We start from the raw sequence: 19,051 nt of genomic DNA on the forward strand, positions 1-19,051 counted from the left end.
GTCTAGTCCTCAGATTTAGTCAAAGTAATAAATCGTGTTCACAGTGGGGAATCTTTGAAGTTAGACACAAAATAAAATAATAAGCAAATGATTTATGTGTCTGGGATAAAACAAATAAAACACAACCTCCTCATAATTAAGATTTATGGTCGGACTGGTTTTCAGGCTGATCCACAACTGGACAATACCGAGCATATTTATGGGAAGAATTATCACAAGCTTACTATCTTTCCTCCCTCTCAAATACTCGTCGCTGTCGTGAGTCGGGCTGATGGGAGACAACATGTCTGTTTTGACTGAGGTGTGGTGGAGGCAGGGTGGGGAGGGTAAAGGTGGGAGTGGGGTCCGGGGCGGCTGCCCGGCTGGCCTCTGAGTCAGGTCCTGTCTGGGATGACTCCTCTCACACAACACAGACAAACACACACATACTCATGACAACTGGTGAAATTACAGCGCACATTACGACGTCCGTGGGATTCACGAAACAATACACTTCAGTGGATGATGCTGATTAAGAGCTCAAGGTCAGGTTGTGTTCCCCCTGATAAATGAGCTGCTCTAAAAATGAATCAATGGCGTGCTGTTTCCTAAAACAACATACAAGCCAGTTGCCATCCTGATGAATAAATACATCAGTAATTTCATAGCCTTGGCCTGAGCATGTGTGGCAATGATTTGATGAGCGAGCGGCATGTGTAGTGTGAGACTAGGGACCCAAACAAATGAATCAGGGATGAATAAAGCAGGAAGTCCTGGGACACACACTGTGCCCGAGAGGCACATAATATGACACCAGACCTGGAACACATATCTGACCTCTCCCTCTCTTTGTGTCTTTCTCTCTCTCACACATACACTTACTCATCAAAGCTACAATTACATTCAGATCTTTGTGTACCCATTCTGAGTCCCTCATTGTGCGATTACCTGCAGAAAGAGGCCTACAGTACACGATCTAAACCATGAGTCTCCTTGAACGATTGAATATTATTCTAAATGGCTGTGGTAAGAGCTTTTGGCTCAGAGTCAAACCTCTCTCTGACTGTTACTGCCTCTGTATTTCTGTCAGAGCTTTGTGGGCCAAGGTAATCAGAATGGAAGTGGGGGGAGATGAGAAAACGGACGCCCCGCCGGGCCTCGCATTAAACTTAACGACGCCGTATAAAAAGAGAGTCGGCCACGACCTGCCGCTCCATCCCTCACTCCCACTGTCTTGCCCCGTTTGCTTCTGATCCCGTCATCCTAAGTGAGGCGTCCGACTGTGTTTGAGGAGAGAAGGGCAGGCCGTGGAAGGACTGATCAATGCCATCTTTGTCAGGGTGCTTCTCAGGTGACCAGAGCACCCGGTGACTAATAGGATCAAAAGTACTCCCTTCTGGCAGATTGGGTTAACGGGAAGACGTTGCTCATATGGCTCAAAGAGGGCTATTTATAGGATTAGTGATGTGACGGAGGTGTAAATGGTTAAAGGAGTACATTGACATTTTGGATTTTCCATCACTTCACTATTCATCTACAAAAAGATAGGCAACAGCTTCAGTCTGCCGAGGTGCAACACATCACCACATGTAACATAACTTAACAGCATAGTTCACTTCATATTTGTCCTGTACATTTATTATACAAAACTATTGATTGAGTAAGGAGTTTCTTTGCCCCAAATTGGTGCATTTTGCTTCACATAGACTTGTGTGGTGACATAGAGAACATAAAAAAATCCCTCTCTGCTTGGTGACTTTCAACTCTTACAGGATCATAGTTACCTTCAACCCAGACAACCCATCATTCAGTATGAAACCACACTAACCTAGTTTCTATATGAGCTAGGGGTGTGTTTTCACGATGGGTGAAATTCAGTGGAAACAAGCAGTAACTGACTTTTCTCTGCTAACTCCAGTACTTTTACACGCACGCAAATGACTGCAATACTGAGAAAAACCCAGAATAGCTTGCATGGTTCTCAGCAATTTCACTTCTCCAGTAACCCAACTTTACTCGAGTTGTTAACGTAGTTAACGTCCAGAGATTTACTCAGTTAATACACAGGTTTTATGTTACTCCCTCTAAACTCCACAGGATGGGCTTGCTGACCAATACTTTATGTTGGAAATGTCAGACAGACACAGGAAAATTTTTACATGCAATTTGGGAGTGTAAACTTGTTTACCTATTTTGGAAAAAAAATATTAAAATACATAGGGAAGTGTATAGGTTCGACGGTACCTGTATCGCCAAGACTATGCCTACTGGGGGACCAAACAGAATTGCCCAATATATCGAAATGTGACTTTGCCGTGATAAAAGTAGGGGTTGCCACGGCTGCCTGAATGATCCTCAGATTATGGAAAGGTACATCCTCTCCAGATATTAAAAAAATGGATGGAATCTATGTTAGAAACAACATCATATGAACACATGTTAGCCAAAGTGAATAATGAAGATGAGAAACTTTAAGAGGACATGGGACCACTTTTTTGCTCATAGCGTTCCTGGGTCACTGTGATGATCATGTTGTACTGCTACATGTTTATTTTGGTTGTTCTAAATATGTGTATTTATCACGGGTCTTTGGATATTTTGTTACTAAAAGTAATAATACTGTCTGTTTGTGTGTGTGTGGGTGTGTGGGTGTGTGTGTATATTATTAGGACTGTCAATCAATTAAAATATTTAATCGTGATTACTCGCATGATTGTCCATAGTTAATCACGATTAATCGGAAATTAATCAAACATTTTTTATCTGTTCAAAATGTAATTTAAAGGGAGATTTGTCAAGTGTTTTATACTCTTATCAACATTGAGTGGGCAAATATGCTTGCTTCATGCAAATGTATGTATATATTTATTATTGTAAATCAATTAACAACACAAAACAATGACAAATATTGTCCAGAAACCCTCACAGGTACTGCATTTAGCATAAATAATATATAACATAGCAACCTCAAGCCCAACAGGCAACAACAGCTGTCAGTGTGTCAGTGTTCTGATTTGACTGACTTGCCCCAAACTGCATGTGATTATCTTAAAGCGGGCATGTCTGTAAAGGGGAGACTCGTGGGTACCCATAGAACCCATTTTCATTCAAATATCTTGAGGTCAGATGTCAAGAAACCCCTTTGGAAATGGCCATGACAGTTTTTCCTCACCAAAATTTAGTGTAAGTGTGGAGCGTGTTGACAGCTGTTGTTGCCTGTTGGGCTTGAGTTTGCCATGTTATAATTTAAGCACTTTTTTATGCTAAATACAGTACGTGTGAGGGTTTCTGGACAATATTTGTCATTGTTTAGTGTTATTAATTGATTTCCAATAATAAATATATACATATATTTGACTAAAGCAAGCATATTTGCCCACTCCCATGTTGATAAGAGTATTAAATATTTGACAAATCTCCCTTTAAGTTACATTTTAAACAGATAAAAAATGTGAGATTAATTTGTGATTAATTGGCCATTAACTATGGACAATCATGCGATTAATCGTGCAACAGTCTGAGTTACACAAATCAAGTGGGTATCTTCTAAAGTTAGCCTATTTGGTACAAAATCCCTCCAATACACAGAACCAAAACACAGGAAGAAACTAGACCAAACAGTGTAAATGCAATTTGAAAGTCTGAGAAATAATTCAACCATTGATTATGCTTACCTTAACCTTTAAGGTGCAACATCACAGTTAAAACAACTGGAGACTATCTTTACTCTCATTATAATATAATGAAAATTCATTTGAAGTTGCAGTATGATTCAGTGAGTGACTCATACGACCCCCGGCCGCCCTGCCCTGACCTGTGACTCTCCCCTGGCCTCCCTCTGAGCAGGGCTGCCTGCTGTGATCCTCTAACGCCGACAGCCTTGTGTGGCAGGAACAGCCATCTGCGGGCCCATTGTGCTGGTAATGGACTCCCGCCTTAGAGATGGACTCGCATGGAAATGGGTGCATTCTCATGGAGACGTGCGCCGGTTTCTACTGGATAACCTTTTCAGCTCTCAACTCTTCCCTCTCTGCATCTCAATGGCTTTCTCCCTGAGGTCCCGACAGTGATAGGCCTCCCTTGACACACGAGTCTGAAGGATTTGTCAGGCTCAGTACAAGACACAGAGAGTGGCTGACTCAATCAGAATGATGGATTATTGAGAACACTCATTTTAAGCGCAAAGCCAGAAGATCAGATACGATGAGATGAAACTGTAATGGTGTCTCTCTTGTTCCTCTCTTTTCCACATTCTCACAAACATAATCAGCACCATAACCTACCTCACACTTTGCCCTCTCCCAGACCTCTAGAGAAACTAAACCCAGTCCCACCACAGTCACCACTGACAAGGTGTAAACACACCGGACTCCTGCAGACGGTGAATCACGAGCACCAAAGCCACCCAATGGGCCTCATCACTACAGCCGTTCTCATAATTAGAGAAGACTTTTATTTTTTCCTGTTCACATATCATCACAAACGGCTGCAGAAAAAGCAGGCATGAATTAGAGTTAGCAATTCAGCCTAAACAAAGCGACTCACAACAGATTAAACGAGGAGGGACTGGAGGCCCAGACAGCATGTCAAACACAGGAAAGCTCCTTGTTCCATTACTGCATGCAACGGTTGATTTTGTGCTTTTTCCTGCTGTATATCACCACCTCACTGGCTGACGAAGCCCCAGCCGAGATAAGAGAAAGGAGGACAGGGGGGATTGGGCACAGAAAAAGATGAATCTGTGGCCCTGAAGTTATATGGAGCACAGCAGCAGGGGTTGGTTCATTCTCTGAAGTCCATCCAGGTTTATTGACCTCACTTGAACATTAAATTCAAGGGAATTCAAGTGTAGAAAATGAGCATGTTGTTGTGATATAAACACTCTGTTTCTCAGGGTGTGAAGTGTTCAGTGAGAGGCCCATAGAGTTAGGGTATAATGACAAATCTGGGTGATAGAATTTAATTTTAAAGTTTTGTTGTAAAAAAAAAAGAAGCTAATTCATTTTCAAAAATGTATACGGCCTATTTGTTTTTTTAATCAAATCTACAAAGACTTGTTAAAAAAGGATGGGAAACTTGGGCATTGTTTTTATGACTAAAGGCAAAAAAACTGCAAAATGCACACTTAAGTAAAAAACACCATGAAACCTCTTGACGTTCAACTGCTTCAGATCTTGATCAAAGCATTGCTTAATGTAAGTTTGCAGAATTTCTCCGGACTTAAACAATGACTGTACACTCACGGCCTGCCTTGAAGAGGAGACATCTGTACATTAGTCACAGGACACAAGAAACTTAACAAGTCTGATCAGACACAGCTCCAACCGACCTGGTTATCAGTCCTTGTTATCAGCCCAAAAGGCTTCCGAGGAGGGTTTTATTGTGACTTTGTGGCAGTTCAAAGCAAAATTATCTTTATTATTATCCTACTGCTGCTGACAGAAGGTTGTAGATTTAACCTTAAATGCTTTGCACGGCAGGAAAACAAGAGTGAAACTCATCAGCCAGAGAGAATCTGTTTCCACAATACACAGGAAGAAGTAATAGATCAAGTTTGAAATGTCTGACACGCAATCTTTTTTTTTGTCCCAAATACACACTAATTAGAAAAACAGTTGAAAAGGGAAGAACAAGATTGAACAACTGTCAAAGGACAGAACTTATTTTTCCATCAAACCTTTTTTTTTTTTTGGTCTCGCTCTCAAAAGGAACATCAGACAGTCATAAATGTATAATGGAAATATTAAGTCACTTATGTTCAACTTGTTCTAAAAAAGGTCCTTTGCATATTCTCTACATCTTATTTCCAGCTAGTAAAAAAACAAAAACCTCTGGTCATTTTTTGTTAACAGAGGTGATGAAAATGGCTGTTGACAGTTTTAGAGCCTCATGACGTTTAAGCCTCAGATCCAAAGCTCTCTGGTGAGGCAGAATTTTGGTTACACACTTTCCATTTGTCATTCATAGAAAAAGTACTTTCCTGATTTAAGATGAATGAGTGAAAACCTTTAGAACTATCCCTAACAAAGGCCCGCATTTGGAAATAAGATCATTTATAAAATGAATTGAGTAAGACATAATATGACTACATCATGATACACAACTCTAATTGCCACACATCCATTTTTTAGGTGACGGTGTTGCAATACACAATATTTTCTTAATGAAACATAAGAAGAGTTTGTGGACGCTCCCTGTTGAGTGTTTAAGAAAATATCCATCATCGTGAGTAAAGGAATATTTACGGAATAAATCATTAACCACACTATAATGCTGTACTGCAATCACACTGCAGCATCTAGCCAGCAGCAAATGTTTTTTAAATCAGCTTTCCATCATTTAAAACTAGGAAATATAGAAATATACAATGCTTAGATAAAGCAAAGACACACACATCTTTTTGTTCTTATCACCAAAACTATCCGTTTTCACTACTATTAAGACTCAAAGTCTTTTCCAAAAATTAAAGGTCACACCACAAAAAGCAATTCAGGGAATTCACCAAGTAAAATGACTCCGGTTTGAAACAAACAGCATGTTCTGATGGACTCATAGTGAAATATGTTACTGTGTATTTTGTCAGGGACCTGATGAATGATTTCAATGAAATGATTATTAATTTAAATTAAATAAATAAAGATAAATAACTTCATAAAAAATAAGAAAACAACAGTCAAAATAACGGTTCAGTGTTTTGGAAATTTTCAGTGTGTGAGCATTTGAAATTGATCTAGTTTTCAGTCAAAACATGTTCTATAACTCCGAGAAGTTACAGACACTAACTTCTGTGTCATATGTGTGTATCAACTAGCTCACCTGAATGGCGAAGAGCAGCAAATTGTTTGAATTGTATAGTATTGTATTATGTCATGTGAGAAGGAAATCACCACGGCCAAAGTCCAATGGTCACTTTAGTCACCCACAAAGACAAATACTATTCCCCTCAGTTTATGGAGACTAAATCCAGAGCCAAGCAAACAAAAACAAACTGAGCCTAAATATAAAAATTTCACAATAAAGACATATTTTGTGTGTGTCCTCTTTAAGCATCGAGCAAAAAACAGCTGAACAAGATAGCAACTGCAGCTGCTCCACATGGCATATTCTTATAACATTTCACATTGGATGATTAAAAATACCTAAAATGTTATAAAGCTATCAGACCACACAGCAAATTAGTAATTGGTGTAAGAATTTTCAAAAACAATCATCCAACATTTCATGCAGGCATGGCTCTATATCTTAATTTTAGGAATCTGTTTAACACAACAAGAAATAGGGCATCCAGAGGACAAATGTTTGTGTGTGTGTATGCACGCACAAAGGGTTTGTGTGTGTGCATGCATATGCAACTGTGCACAGTGGGTGGGGGGCAATTGCAGGTGCCTGCATTTAATCGGGTGTAAAGGTGTAAATTTATTTTCACCTGCACCTGCGTAGTTAACGCGGACACTGTGGTCTGTCTGCGCCTAAAGGGTTAAAATTGAAAGGCTGTCACCCATTCATAAGGCGATGTGTGAGTGAGAGTGAGAGCAGCACAGAGAATGAGAGAGGTGAAGGTGGAAAGGCCTCAGCGAGGAAGGAAGCTGACGGTTGACAAGTTGTAATGAGGGAAACTTCCTTTAGAGAAGAAGCGGGCAGTGAGTAAGACTGAAACCTGTCAATAACCAATGAACTGTCGCTTTGAGTCTGCAGCTCAATGAACAGTGACTGCCAGAACAGACAGGACTTTCACAACCCAACATACACACACCAGTATATATACTGAGTATCTAAAAACTAGGGCTGTCCCCGACCCAAAAAATTCTTACTCAACGTACATTTTGTTGACTAATTGATTTAATCGATCTGTAAAACTGAGTTTCTCCACAAAGAATCACACAAAAGCACCACTTTAAATCTTGTGTTTACCAGAGATATGCTCCCAAGTTTCTTAGAAATAAGTCATTAAGCATGAAAAAGCATAAAAAATGAGTTATTGATGAAATAAATCTTAGTTGACTAAGACCAAAACAACTGATTAGTTGACTAATCGACTAAGAGGGGGCAGCCCTACTAAAAACTTGTCTTGTAAAGCTTGTGCTATCTCATTGATTAGACCTCAATCTGAACATATTTTAAGTTGTGGCATTAAAACAAGAATCAAGTACTGTCTATAAAAATACACATGGAGAAAAGAGCAACAACAACAGCTTCTTAAGTAGCCGTCTCTGACCAAAGTCATCCAAAATTAATTTTAGAAACAAAGCAAATGTGCAAAAAGACAACATGGCAAGGCCGAGAACTGATACAATCTCAACAGACACAATCTAAAAACTAGGGCTGTCGTCAACCCAAAAAATGATTAGCCGACTTACATTTTATCGACCAATTGATTAGTTGATTTAATCAATCTGTAAAACTGAGTTTCTCCACAAAGAATCACACAAAATCACCACTTAAATTCTCGTGTTTACCATCTGCTCATAAGTTTCTTGGAAATAAGTCGTTGAAAAAGCATTAAAAATTACTAATCGACTAAAGAAATCTTAGTCGACTAAGACCAAAACGACTGATAAGTCGACTAATCGACTAAGAGGGGGCAGCCCTACTAAAAACTTTTCCTGTAAAGCTTGTGCCATCTCACTGATTAGACCTCAATCGGAACATATTTTAAGTTGTGGCATTAAAACAAGAATCAATACAAGTACTGTCTATAAAAATACACGTGGAGAAAAGAGCAACAACAGCTTCTTAATTAGCCGTCTCTGACCAAAGTCTTCCAAAATTCATTTTAGAAACAAAGCAAATGTGCAAAACGACAGCATGGCAAGGCCGAGAGCTGATACAATCTCAATGAATAGTGACTGCCAGGGCAGATATACTGTATATATATATATACACAAGCTAAAAATTAAGGCTGTCGTCAACCCAAAAAATTATTAGCCGACTTACATTTTATCGTCTAATTGATTAGTTGATTTGATCGATCTGTAAAACTGAGTTTCTCCACAAAGAATCACACAAAAGAACCACTTAAAATCTCGTGTTTACCATCTGCTCATAAGTTTCTTGGAAATAAGTCATTAAAAAAGCATTAAAAATGACTAATCGACTGAAGAAATCTTAGTCAACTGAGACCAAAATGACTGATTAGTTGACTAATCGACTAAGCGGGGGCAGCCCTACTAAAAACTTTTCCTGTAAAGCTTGTGCTATCTCACTGATTAAACCTCAATCGGAACATATTTAAAGTTGTGGCATTAAAACAAGAATCAATACAAGTACTGTCTATAAAAATACACGTGGAGAAAAGAGCATTCTTAAATAGCCAACGTCTTCCAAAATTCATTTTAGAAACAAAGCAAATGTGCAAAAAGACAGCATGGCAAGGCCGAGAGCTGATGCAATCTCATCGCCTGATTTCAGAAAGTGTGTGTGTGTGTGTGTGTGTGTGTGAGAGAGATCAAGAGTGCATGAGTGTATGAATGTGTATGCCTGTGTGTGTGTGTGTGTGTGTGTAATAAATGGCACTCCCACCAGCAGGTGTGTCGAGGGCAGTTTCCAGCTGCAACCCCTGGCATCTTTACAAGGACACTGATCATGGCACCCATCAGCACCCACACCCTACACCAAGGCTCCTTCAACTTACATCTAACCCTTATTTTCAAGAAGCCCAGAGGCTGTATGTGTGTGAGTGTAGGTGTGATTTTTATATTTTTTTGTAAAAATGTTTTACTGGTTTTACATCTTCAAAACCAGCCTGTTTCTGACGGCTTCATTATAAAACCAGTCTCTTAATCCTACCAAATAATGCCGGTGACTACACTGATGCGGCTTCTAAAACTCGTAACTCAAACTTGATTTGTTTCTTTCCTCCCATGAGGTTCCAGGCTAATAAACATTAGCACATCTTGCCCAATAGGTCTGACACATTGAAGGGCCTTATTTTATCGAAAAATATAAAAGTTTGGATGATGGTGATCCATCTTTGGAAACTCAGAAGAGGCCTTCTTTTTGGTTTGTGCTCCCCATGAGAACAGGTAGGTAACAACCGATTGGTTAAAAGGACGACAACAGTGCGTCACGACAGATAAAACAGAGAGGAGGTTTCCATGATAGACAAGAGTTCATCCCGTCCTGTGAAGCAACTAGAACATGTTCGTGCCCATAGTGATCCGGTGGAAAAATCCAAGCCATTAATCACCACGTAGACTATATTACAGCATTGTGAGGAGGCCAAGAGGGGAACAAAATGTGACAAAAACCTCTGTTTCAAAGTCTGCACAAAGTATTTCAAGCAGGATGAAGCACCTTCCAAAAATCACCATGTTTAATTCAAAGCCACCTCTGCTCTGACTCTGCGTGACCTTCATCAGAGTCACAAAGAGGAGGAGGAGGAGGAGGCCGATTTCACACAAAGGGACATAAATTACTTGAATGCCACATGACCACCTAAAAAAGGTCCCTCAACCGTCAAGTTCTGCATTAACTCTTTCATGTGTGATAGCTGCACACCCCACAGGGTACTTTTGGTGAGCAAACAAACACACACAAGTACACACACACAGACGCACACACGTTGAGGCTTACTCACCCGATGAGGGAGACCATCTGCTCCACTATGTGCCTGCTGAAGGTGACGATCACGAACAGTTTCTGTATGACAAAGAAAAGCACAGAAAGAGCGAGTCAGTTACTGAACCATGAGGTCACTGCTGGGGTGCAGAACAAGGCCGCATCATAGTTTGATCAAGTAATTCCTTAACTCACACTCACACACAAGCCTTGCACCACCAAGGCGGTTTGGTCTAAAAGCAGTCATGAAGACGCCCTTTTGTCATGGAGGGCAAGAAATAGAAGGCCTAAGCTCTATGACACACGACCAACAACAGAACACTAGGTCAGCATATCACACTGGCTGTGATTACAAGTGTGTGCGTGTGTATAAAGGATGGATGGATACAGGAATCAAAAGAGATGTGTCATAGCTTCAGAGGGGGTCTGGAGGCCGGCTCCTGACTAGTCTGATTCCTGCTTAGTCATCGCGCCAGAAGGGACAGACGGGCAACTGGCAGCCATTCCGGCTCATATCAGCCCTGTGTCTTCCTGCAGGGGGGTAGAACATGCACCCGATAATTGACCTGATTTTTTCAAGGCCCTTTACTTGCCCTCTGAGTTGTTGTAGGTCACTGTATTCTTATGAACAAACATGCGTTTTGACCGCTAAAAATGTGGTTTGATCCAGCAACATCTCGGCTGCCTTCAACATGCCATTAGAAAGGCTTAACCCAACAGAGCTTTTGGCGGGTCCGTCATTACAAACTCGTGTTGTGCAGAAAAGGATTGTTCAAACCCGCAGAACCTTATTTTAAATTCTAGTCCAGATCCCAAGGTCTCCAAAAGATACTAAATATATACTGCCGAATTACAGGGAAAAGTGTATAAAATGATACATGAGATGAGACATCTAGAATTTTCCATTTTATGTAATGATGGAGTCATAAAAATGTCATGTTGGATTTGAATATTTCACTCAATATAAAAATGTAGCTTCAGTTAACTCCACATTATATTATATATATTCTTCTGTCAAAAATGTCTTATCTAATTCAGGCCAACAAGTAGTCAAAGGTCTCATGTTATGTAGTTTAGACATTTGAAATTGATTTGAGCCTCGTGATGAGTAGAATATTTTTCAAGATGCTCTTGTAACAGCAAATGAAATGAAACACTGTCTCAATTATGAGCCTCGACTGAGTATTGTGTTGAGTATATTGATTAGAGGTTTTAAAGTACAAATGCTACAAACTGGCCTAACTGGGAGGATTTTAGCAACTGCTTAATCCAAATCCAATCCAATCCAAATTTATTTATAAAGCACATTTAAAAACAACAAAAGTTGACCAATGTGCAAATGAGGACTACCAATAACTTCTAAGACAATTAAACAACAATTAAAGTGTAGATCGGAAAAACAATAGGAAATACAGAGTAAGATAAATGACACTATAAGTGAAGAAAAATAAATGTGACAGCCATGTCGGTACAACACCCAGAACGTCACATTTGCATGGTCACACTGGAGATAACAATGATCATTTTAATTCCAAGTGACAGCGCTCTTTGATTAGTGCTTTGTCACAGTGGACTCTGTCAGGTTATGTAACATGCCATCCAGGTCATACATGTTTGGCCCCTTTGGTTGTCTTTTAATTTGTGTGTGCCTCAGGACCTCACTGAAGGTTATCCAGAGAGACTCGCAGTCTAAATGTCGGCAATGTCACAAAAATAACAAAACTCATAATTGACATCTGCAACAATAAAAAAAGACTGACATTTGCCATTGTGCAATTTTCTGTGCCTCACAGAAAATAAACATGAGACGGTAGAGTTGCGTCATGGCAACTTTTTAACCCCAACTTCAGGAAGGAGTTTCGGAGTAATGCACCCACATCTCTTCATCAGGCACTGACAAGTGATCTATCATCCCACACAAAGCAAGAAAGACGGGACAGCAAGATGGCCGACACAGGAAAGCTGACTAAGATGCCTTAATGTGTCTGCTCGGAAACCAACGGTGACATGGTCTTGACTCGCTGATTTCAGTGAAATGATAATGCTAATAAAAGCTACGCACATCCCGGTCATGAGCATTTTATCACACACACAGAAACAAGAGGGAAGCATTACATCAGTTCTCAAACGTTTACAGAAAAGGAACACTCATTATCAAAAACCATGAGGTGCACTGAGTGACTAGACAATAACATGGAGGCGAGTGCATCCTGCGTTAAATGTCGTGTTAAAACAATCAAAGGGTTTGACAAAAACATATCTCTCATTTCACTTCAGCTACATGACAGTCCATGTCCTCTGCCACACCTCACACTCTTCTGTCCTCAGCAAAATCACCCATCTCAAGGGCCCCACGTGTGTTTCCATGATATCACCCATGATCCTCAAAGTCACAAAGGCGCTGACGTTGTAACCATTCAGCGGTGGACATTCAGACAGTGAAGCTTAATGAGCATAAAAAGGCGGAAGCAGCGCAGAATAAAACAGCCTCTCCTTGGAGACCAGTGAGAACACACCTGAAGCACAGGTACAAACCCGGATCAAAAAACACGCTTTGAAGCATTGAGAGTTTTACGCCCACACACAAATACACACACGCACACACATCACAAGCTTCAAAATCCCCTTTTGTTCCCTCTTGGCCCATGAGGGAGAACGTCACCTGCTCTGCAGTGTGCTTTCTTCTAATGCTTCTTGTTTTCTGCTCACACGCAGTAAACTACTGAATCATTTGCATTAGAAGCAAAACCTGAGCTTGAAGAAAATTAAACCAAGCAGCTACAGGAGAGATTGGGGCCCCTAGACATGCCGGAGAGCTGGGTGAAGTCTTTCTTTCCGTGAGCAAGGGAGGGACGCACCTCTGTCATTGGGGGCCCTGGGGACCCCTGCGTGTAATCTGGTACTGTGAGTGCCATGCATGCAACCCCCTCCTTCCCTCCCATTCCCCCCCCCATCTCTCCCTCTCTCTTTCTCCATCACCTCCCACAGACAATGTTTATCAGCTTTAGCTTGCGCTCACTAGGCCCCCCACACGTTTTTTTCTCAGTTTGGTGCAGGACAATGCTTTCCGCGTATGATAAGGAATGAGGCCAAGCTTTGCTTTTAACCCTTCCTCTGTGAATCACAGTGAGCAAATTCCAAACGTTTGCTAAGAAAACAGAAAGTCGAGCCCCTGACGGTAATCACAGACATACTGCAAATTCCTGGACGCAAATTGAGGATTTTCCAGGATTATAAGAAACGTTTGTGATGCCAAGACTCCGAACAGCACTTTCTTATTCAAGGGTTAGGGATGTATCTTTTACTTTCCCATAAATTCTCAATCTGCTGTCGTCTGCCCGGTCTACTGTACAATGCACTGGGGGTGCTGCAGCTGTGATCACAAAATGGTTGACTCCCCCTACTTTGACTGCACAAAATGGCCTCCTTACTACCAACTGAATACAGCACAGAGATGCTGAGCTTATGCATGAGTGTGATTCATTATCTAACACACTTCTCCTTCAAGCAAATCTCAAACTTTGGCAGAAATAAGTTTAGCTGTTTCTCTAGAAAAGGAACAAAACAAGCACTACATATCCAGCGCTGTGAACGTGTGCTTTACTGTACACAAGTCTCAACTATATTCTCATATTTGGAAAATAAAAATCAACCCTGGCATTATTTAAGTGGATGTGTATTATTTAACTGCAGCTCACCTGAATGTGCATTTTGATGACTGCTTTCCCAATAAGAGTTGCACCAAAAAAAGTCCAGAAGGGAACCAAAAAATGTCCACATGTTATTCCTGCCAGGTCAAACAAGGGATTTGGAATCTGGGGGAAAAACAACAGAGATGATTAGACTTGATATTATCAAGAAATACAAAACAAATCATATAGAGAAAGTGCATGAAACAGTGTAGCACAATATTTAAATTTCTTACATTTGTATTCTACAGGTACACCCACAGAAGTGATATGAGAATATCTGATATTTGTCAAGTGTACATTTCATAAAACCAATTTTTTTGTTCATATGTTGAACAGTTCAGAAGTGACTTTTCCTTTGCATAATACACACACGTCAATACGTCAATACCAATGTGAACATGAATTATTTAAACGGTTTAAATGCCACAATGTGGGTGAAGAATATTTTATAGAATAAAAAGGTTTCTGTGTGATTTGACTTACAGAAGCGCAGACTAAAATCCCAAAGAAGCCGACCCTCTGGATGAGTTTCTGCACTGCTACTTTTGCTCGGCTGGCAAAGTCCTGAAAAAGAGCAGAAGTGGGAAAAAGGTGTGATTAGATTTCCACTAGACACTTGCTGATGTTCAGCTGACACTGATCACATAGTGTACACATAATACAGACATTGCTTTATTTACAGGAGACATCTCAAACCTGCTTCACAGATTTTTACTAAACAGCAAACTGCAAAACATCACTTTTATTCTTGTAATTATTGTTGTAGAGCTTCTAATAGATAAATATCACACTGTCTTTATAAATACTGACACATTCAACAGCTTAAAATGATTGTTAATGATTTCTATTTCACATGATAAATTATTCACAATTAATTTCTGGCAAATTTCAGATTGATTAGTAAATTTGTTTGTATTCAAATAATTAATTGGGCAACTGAAACTTTTTATTTTTTAAATGTATTAAGAGCAAATTAGAGAGAAGAGTTTCTTCAGTGTTTTTCTAAGCCTTTCTGTGGAAGAGGGAATATCACAGAGGTGTGTGAAATAAATGTGTGCAGCCAGCTGGAATGTTGTTTTTGAAGCGATTTTAATATATGCTTTGAAATCCGTTCAAAAGCCACATTAAAACAAAAATACAAAATTAGGATAATATCTCAATTTGGGATAACAGCCTATAATCAAAGATCTGCTTTTAGGATTTCTCCTTCAACTCTGAATATTCATGTTTCAGTTTATTCACAAATTATTGCCTATGCACTGACATTAAATCTTTCCATTTTATATCTAAAAACATATTGGTGTCCAAATGAAACGAAAAATGAGTGAATAGCCTGCTTTTTATTTTTCTATCTCTGCTTGTTTTTAAATAAATGCAAAGAAGGAGCAGCTGCGACAGGAGGAGATTTTCTACATCCTGTAAATGTGCCCTCAACAAAAAGTTGTCATCAATTATTGAGCAAGATAACGACTGACAAATGGGATAATAACATCCTTAGAAATTAGATGCACAGCTGTGCAAACTGTTTTGAACTTGAAAATACATATATTTGTAATGGAATATGCACTGAGTGATTTTCAGTGGCTAAATCTTAGGATTTGTGTTTCTAAACTCTTCCAAGTTTCAGTGCTTCATTTTAAATGATAAAAATCTCTAAAACACAATACCTAAACATATACTTTTTAAAATATTTACACAGTTTTTATTCTAATTTATCCACATTTACAAAAAAAAATGTGAAAAGTATAAGTGATGAGGAACTCTTGGTGAGGGAAAGTTGCCTGATTGTGTATATCTATCACAAAAAAACATTTACTCACCTAATAATAAACAATTTGTTAGAGGGAAAATGTATTTATTTAAATGTTTAAATGAAAAATGTGAGTATCACAATTAAATTAGGTCCTGAGCTAAATTTATAAGAGTCCTGCCAACATAAATATCATGAAGTTTACAGCTAAAATGCACTGATTCACCTGCCACATATTCTAAAAGAATTACAAGACTCTTCATTCTTCATTCTAGGAAAGTGATAAATTGGTTTTAGCGTGTTTGTATCTAACACCTATAGTACTAGTTTATTAAATCTATTGTCACTGGGAATGTGTGAACAAGCGAACAGACTTTGGTCATTCCAGTGACTCACAAATTCTTGCTTTTCTCTCCTGGTCTTGCCCTATCCCTCCTGACAGCTTCACAAAAGCTTCTTTTCACTGCAATGACATAGATTTTTCCCCAATATACCTTTTCTGGGAAGAGGAGCCTTAATCTGTTTGGATTTTACGTAAACTAGTTCTGGGAACACAGTGGGAATGCAAAGGAAACCACTGATCCAGGACCTTTCATATTTCTGGATGGCACATTCAATATCTCGGTAATTTATAAAAGGATTACTTCCATACCATGCTACATTTGCAATTGTTAAATTAAAACTAATTGTTTTTTGTACAGAAATTGTTTGATTCTTTGTGGAAATTGAAACTCTTAAAATAATAATAAAATATACTGAGATCATTGCTTTTTTTCCAAAATATTAGATGTAAGATTTTTTATTTTTTATTTTGTAGGCCTTAACATGTTAATAATTTGATCCGTTGGCAGTAGTAATAGATTTTACAGCCAAAAACTGCACAACGGCTTTCATTCGTTATTATTTCTAAATTTGTCAGATCTAATCTCATTTTATCATAAGCTGTTACACTTTTGTCTTGAAAAACAATAAGATTATTCATTTGCAAAGTTTATGTAATTACTGTAATAATACTGTATTTATGGCTGTGAAGTTCACAATATATCAAAGTTATTATATTTATGTCATATTCAATGAAGCATTTGTTTTACACAACTCTTTATAAGCAACCACTGTCTCTTTGGTATCTAAATAAATATTTGTAGAATAAATCATTAAATATATGTTTAATTTATCCTTGAACAGAATTATGCTAAAAAAATAAGACATTTCAACGCTTTAATTTAAATCTGTGTCTGCTACTGTAACAAATATGTGTTTATTATAGTTTGCACTGGCTTTATGAAATTATGTAGATGTTTCACATTAAAAGCATACTTCTGTGCCTTTCAGATTAAACTTCAAACTCGTTTTTTAATGTAAAAACCTCACAGTTAATTAATGAATAACTGTAAATACAATTTTTGATAAAGAATTATATGAAGGCTTTTGTTCCATAATGAAATATCCTCCGTTTGGAGAAAATACACACTCTTTCACATTGACTACTGATATGAACACATAATTATTTTTGTATTAAAGGGAACATTCACCTTAAGGCATTTATAAAATAGTTTATTTTTTCTGAACCAAATCATTTATGTTTTAATAATTTTTCCTGATGTTTTTCATGTAGCAAAGTATTTCAAAAAATGCATCCATTGCATTTTTTGAAATAGTTACATGTCTGTGTAATTATTTTAAGTCTAAATATCCTTATTGGATGTTTGCTGTATGTGAAGTAGATTTACCCACTGTAAGCATATTTTTCTCACCTAAAACAACATAAAATCACCTGACAAAGAAACAAAAGAAAAAAAACTAATTTGATTCATATGAACAGAGAAGAAACAAATGTTTTCTTTTAAAAAGTAAGGCCTCAGTTTCTCAAACATCATATTAATTTAAAAAAAAGAGACATGGGAGGGGGCTGGCAATACTCGATCATACCTAATATGGTCAACAAAACCAGTACAGTGCTGATGACATTCTTTGCGGGGTGCAGCCAAGTGGACAGGAAATTTGAGAGACACGGGAGGTCGCCTAATAAGGTTGTGGTGGGGGGAGCGAAGGGACACGGGATCCGATTGGTTCACAATTTGAATTTCTGCCTCCACCGACATCCAATCATGATGGTTTCTCCTTGGACTAGCCTGTAGTTTTAATTCGAGCCTGTCCCCATGTGTGCATACGTGTGTGTATTTGTGTGTGCATGTGTGTGAGTTGCTCAGCTGGTGGGAGACAGGGAGGGAAGGAATGTGTATGGTTGGTTTACAGCTGAACCGCTGAGGACTGTGTCTGGACCAGGGACACCTGACAACTGCCGGTGTAGCGGTGCGGACAGAACTCTGCAGAAGCAATTAGTGCCATGGAGACTGTGAATCCCATTCATTTTATGACATCATGACACACGTATCGTTTACATTAGGTGCCGTAGTTGTGCTATTGGCTCATGCAGTGAGAGCGAGCATGAAAATATCACAGCAGCGTGAACAAAGGGTCCCCGAGGAGGTGAGGGGAGGGTGTGTGTGAACTTGTGACACTGTGATTTACTATAGTTGAACTATGTACTTGGACTCTCTCTCTATTCTGCATTTCTGAACCGGGGAAGCGTCTATCTTGGATGGCTGGGGTTCAGACATCCAGACTCTGTTGTTGGCGGCTTATGGAAAATCACCATCTTTGCCAGGCAGCTTGCCAAGGGCTGCCTGCCGCCCCCCCCTACACCCCCCACCCCCGTCACCGCCGGCCTGCAGGGCTGGGCTTAGCAGCAATTACATTTGGTAAGATCTTGTCAAGGGTGCAGCGTCATTAAAACCGGGGAGGTTTTGGTTCCAGATTTGGCTGCTAGGCACAGATGCTTTCCTCGCAGTCTGCACAGTCACCCCACATGGAGCCGAGCTCGGCGGGGAACAATAGGGAACAATACTCGCATTTGATCCCCCCCCCCATACTTCTGACAGTCAGATTGCCCAATACCTCATTTGAATAAGCAAACCACAAGTGCTCCTCAGAAATCCCATTTTACTGGGTTTGTCTCTCTCTTTACAGCCATGTGTTTCATGAGCATGTGCTATTTTTGAGTAAAAATGAT

General features: G+C 39.3%; 1 protein-coding gene across 4 annotated transcripts in view; it reads right to left on the bottom strand.

The window, feature by feature from the left end:
- The window catches only part of LOC141752229 (vacuole membrane protein 1-like), a 65,708-nt gene that overhangs the window by 11,149 nt on the left and 35,508 nt on the right, over positions 1-19,051 (bottom strand). For all 4 annotated transcript variants that reach the window (XM_074609967.1, XM_074609966.1, XM_074609969.1 and 1 more), the window contains 3 exons: positions 14,712-14,792; positions 14,235-14,351; positions 10,556-10,617 (listed from right to left, as the gene is read on the bottom strand). In XM_074609967.1, the coding sequence (XP_074466068.1) occupies positions 10,556-10,617; positions 14,235-14,351; positions 14,712-14,792 (260 nt within the window). The remainder of the gene's footprint in view (positions 1-10,555; positions 10,618-14,234; positions 14,352-14,711; positions 14,793-19,051) is intronic.

This window comes from Sebastes fasciatus, chromosome 16, assembly GCF_043250625.1.
Source record: "Sebastes fasciatus isolate fSebFas1 chromosome 16, fSebFas1.pri, whole genome shotgun sequence".
Classification (NCBI taxonomy): domain Eukaryota; kingdom Metazoa; phylum Chordata; class Actinopteri; order Perciformes; family Sebastidae; genus Sebastes; species Sebastes fasciatus.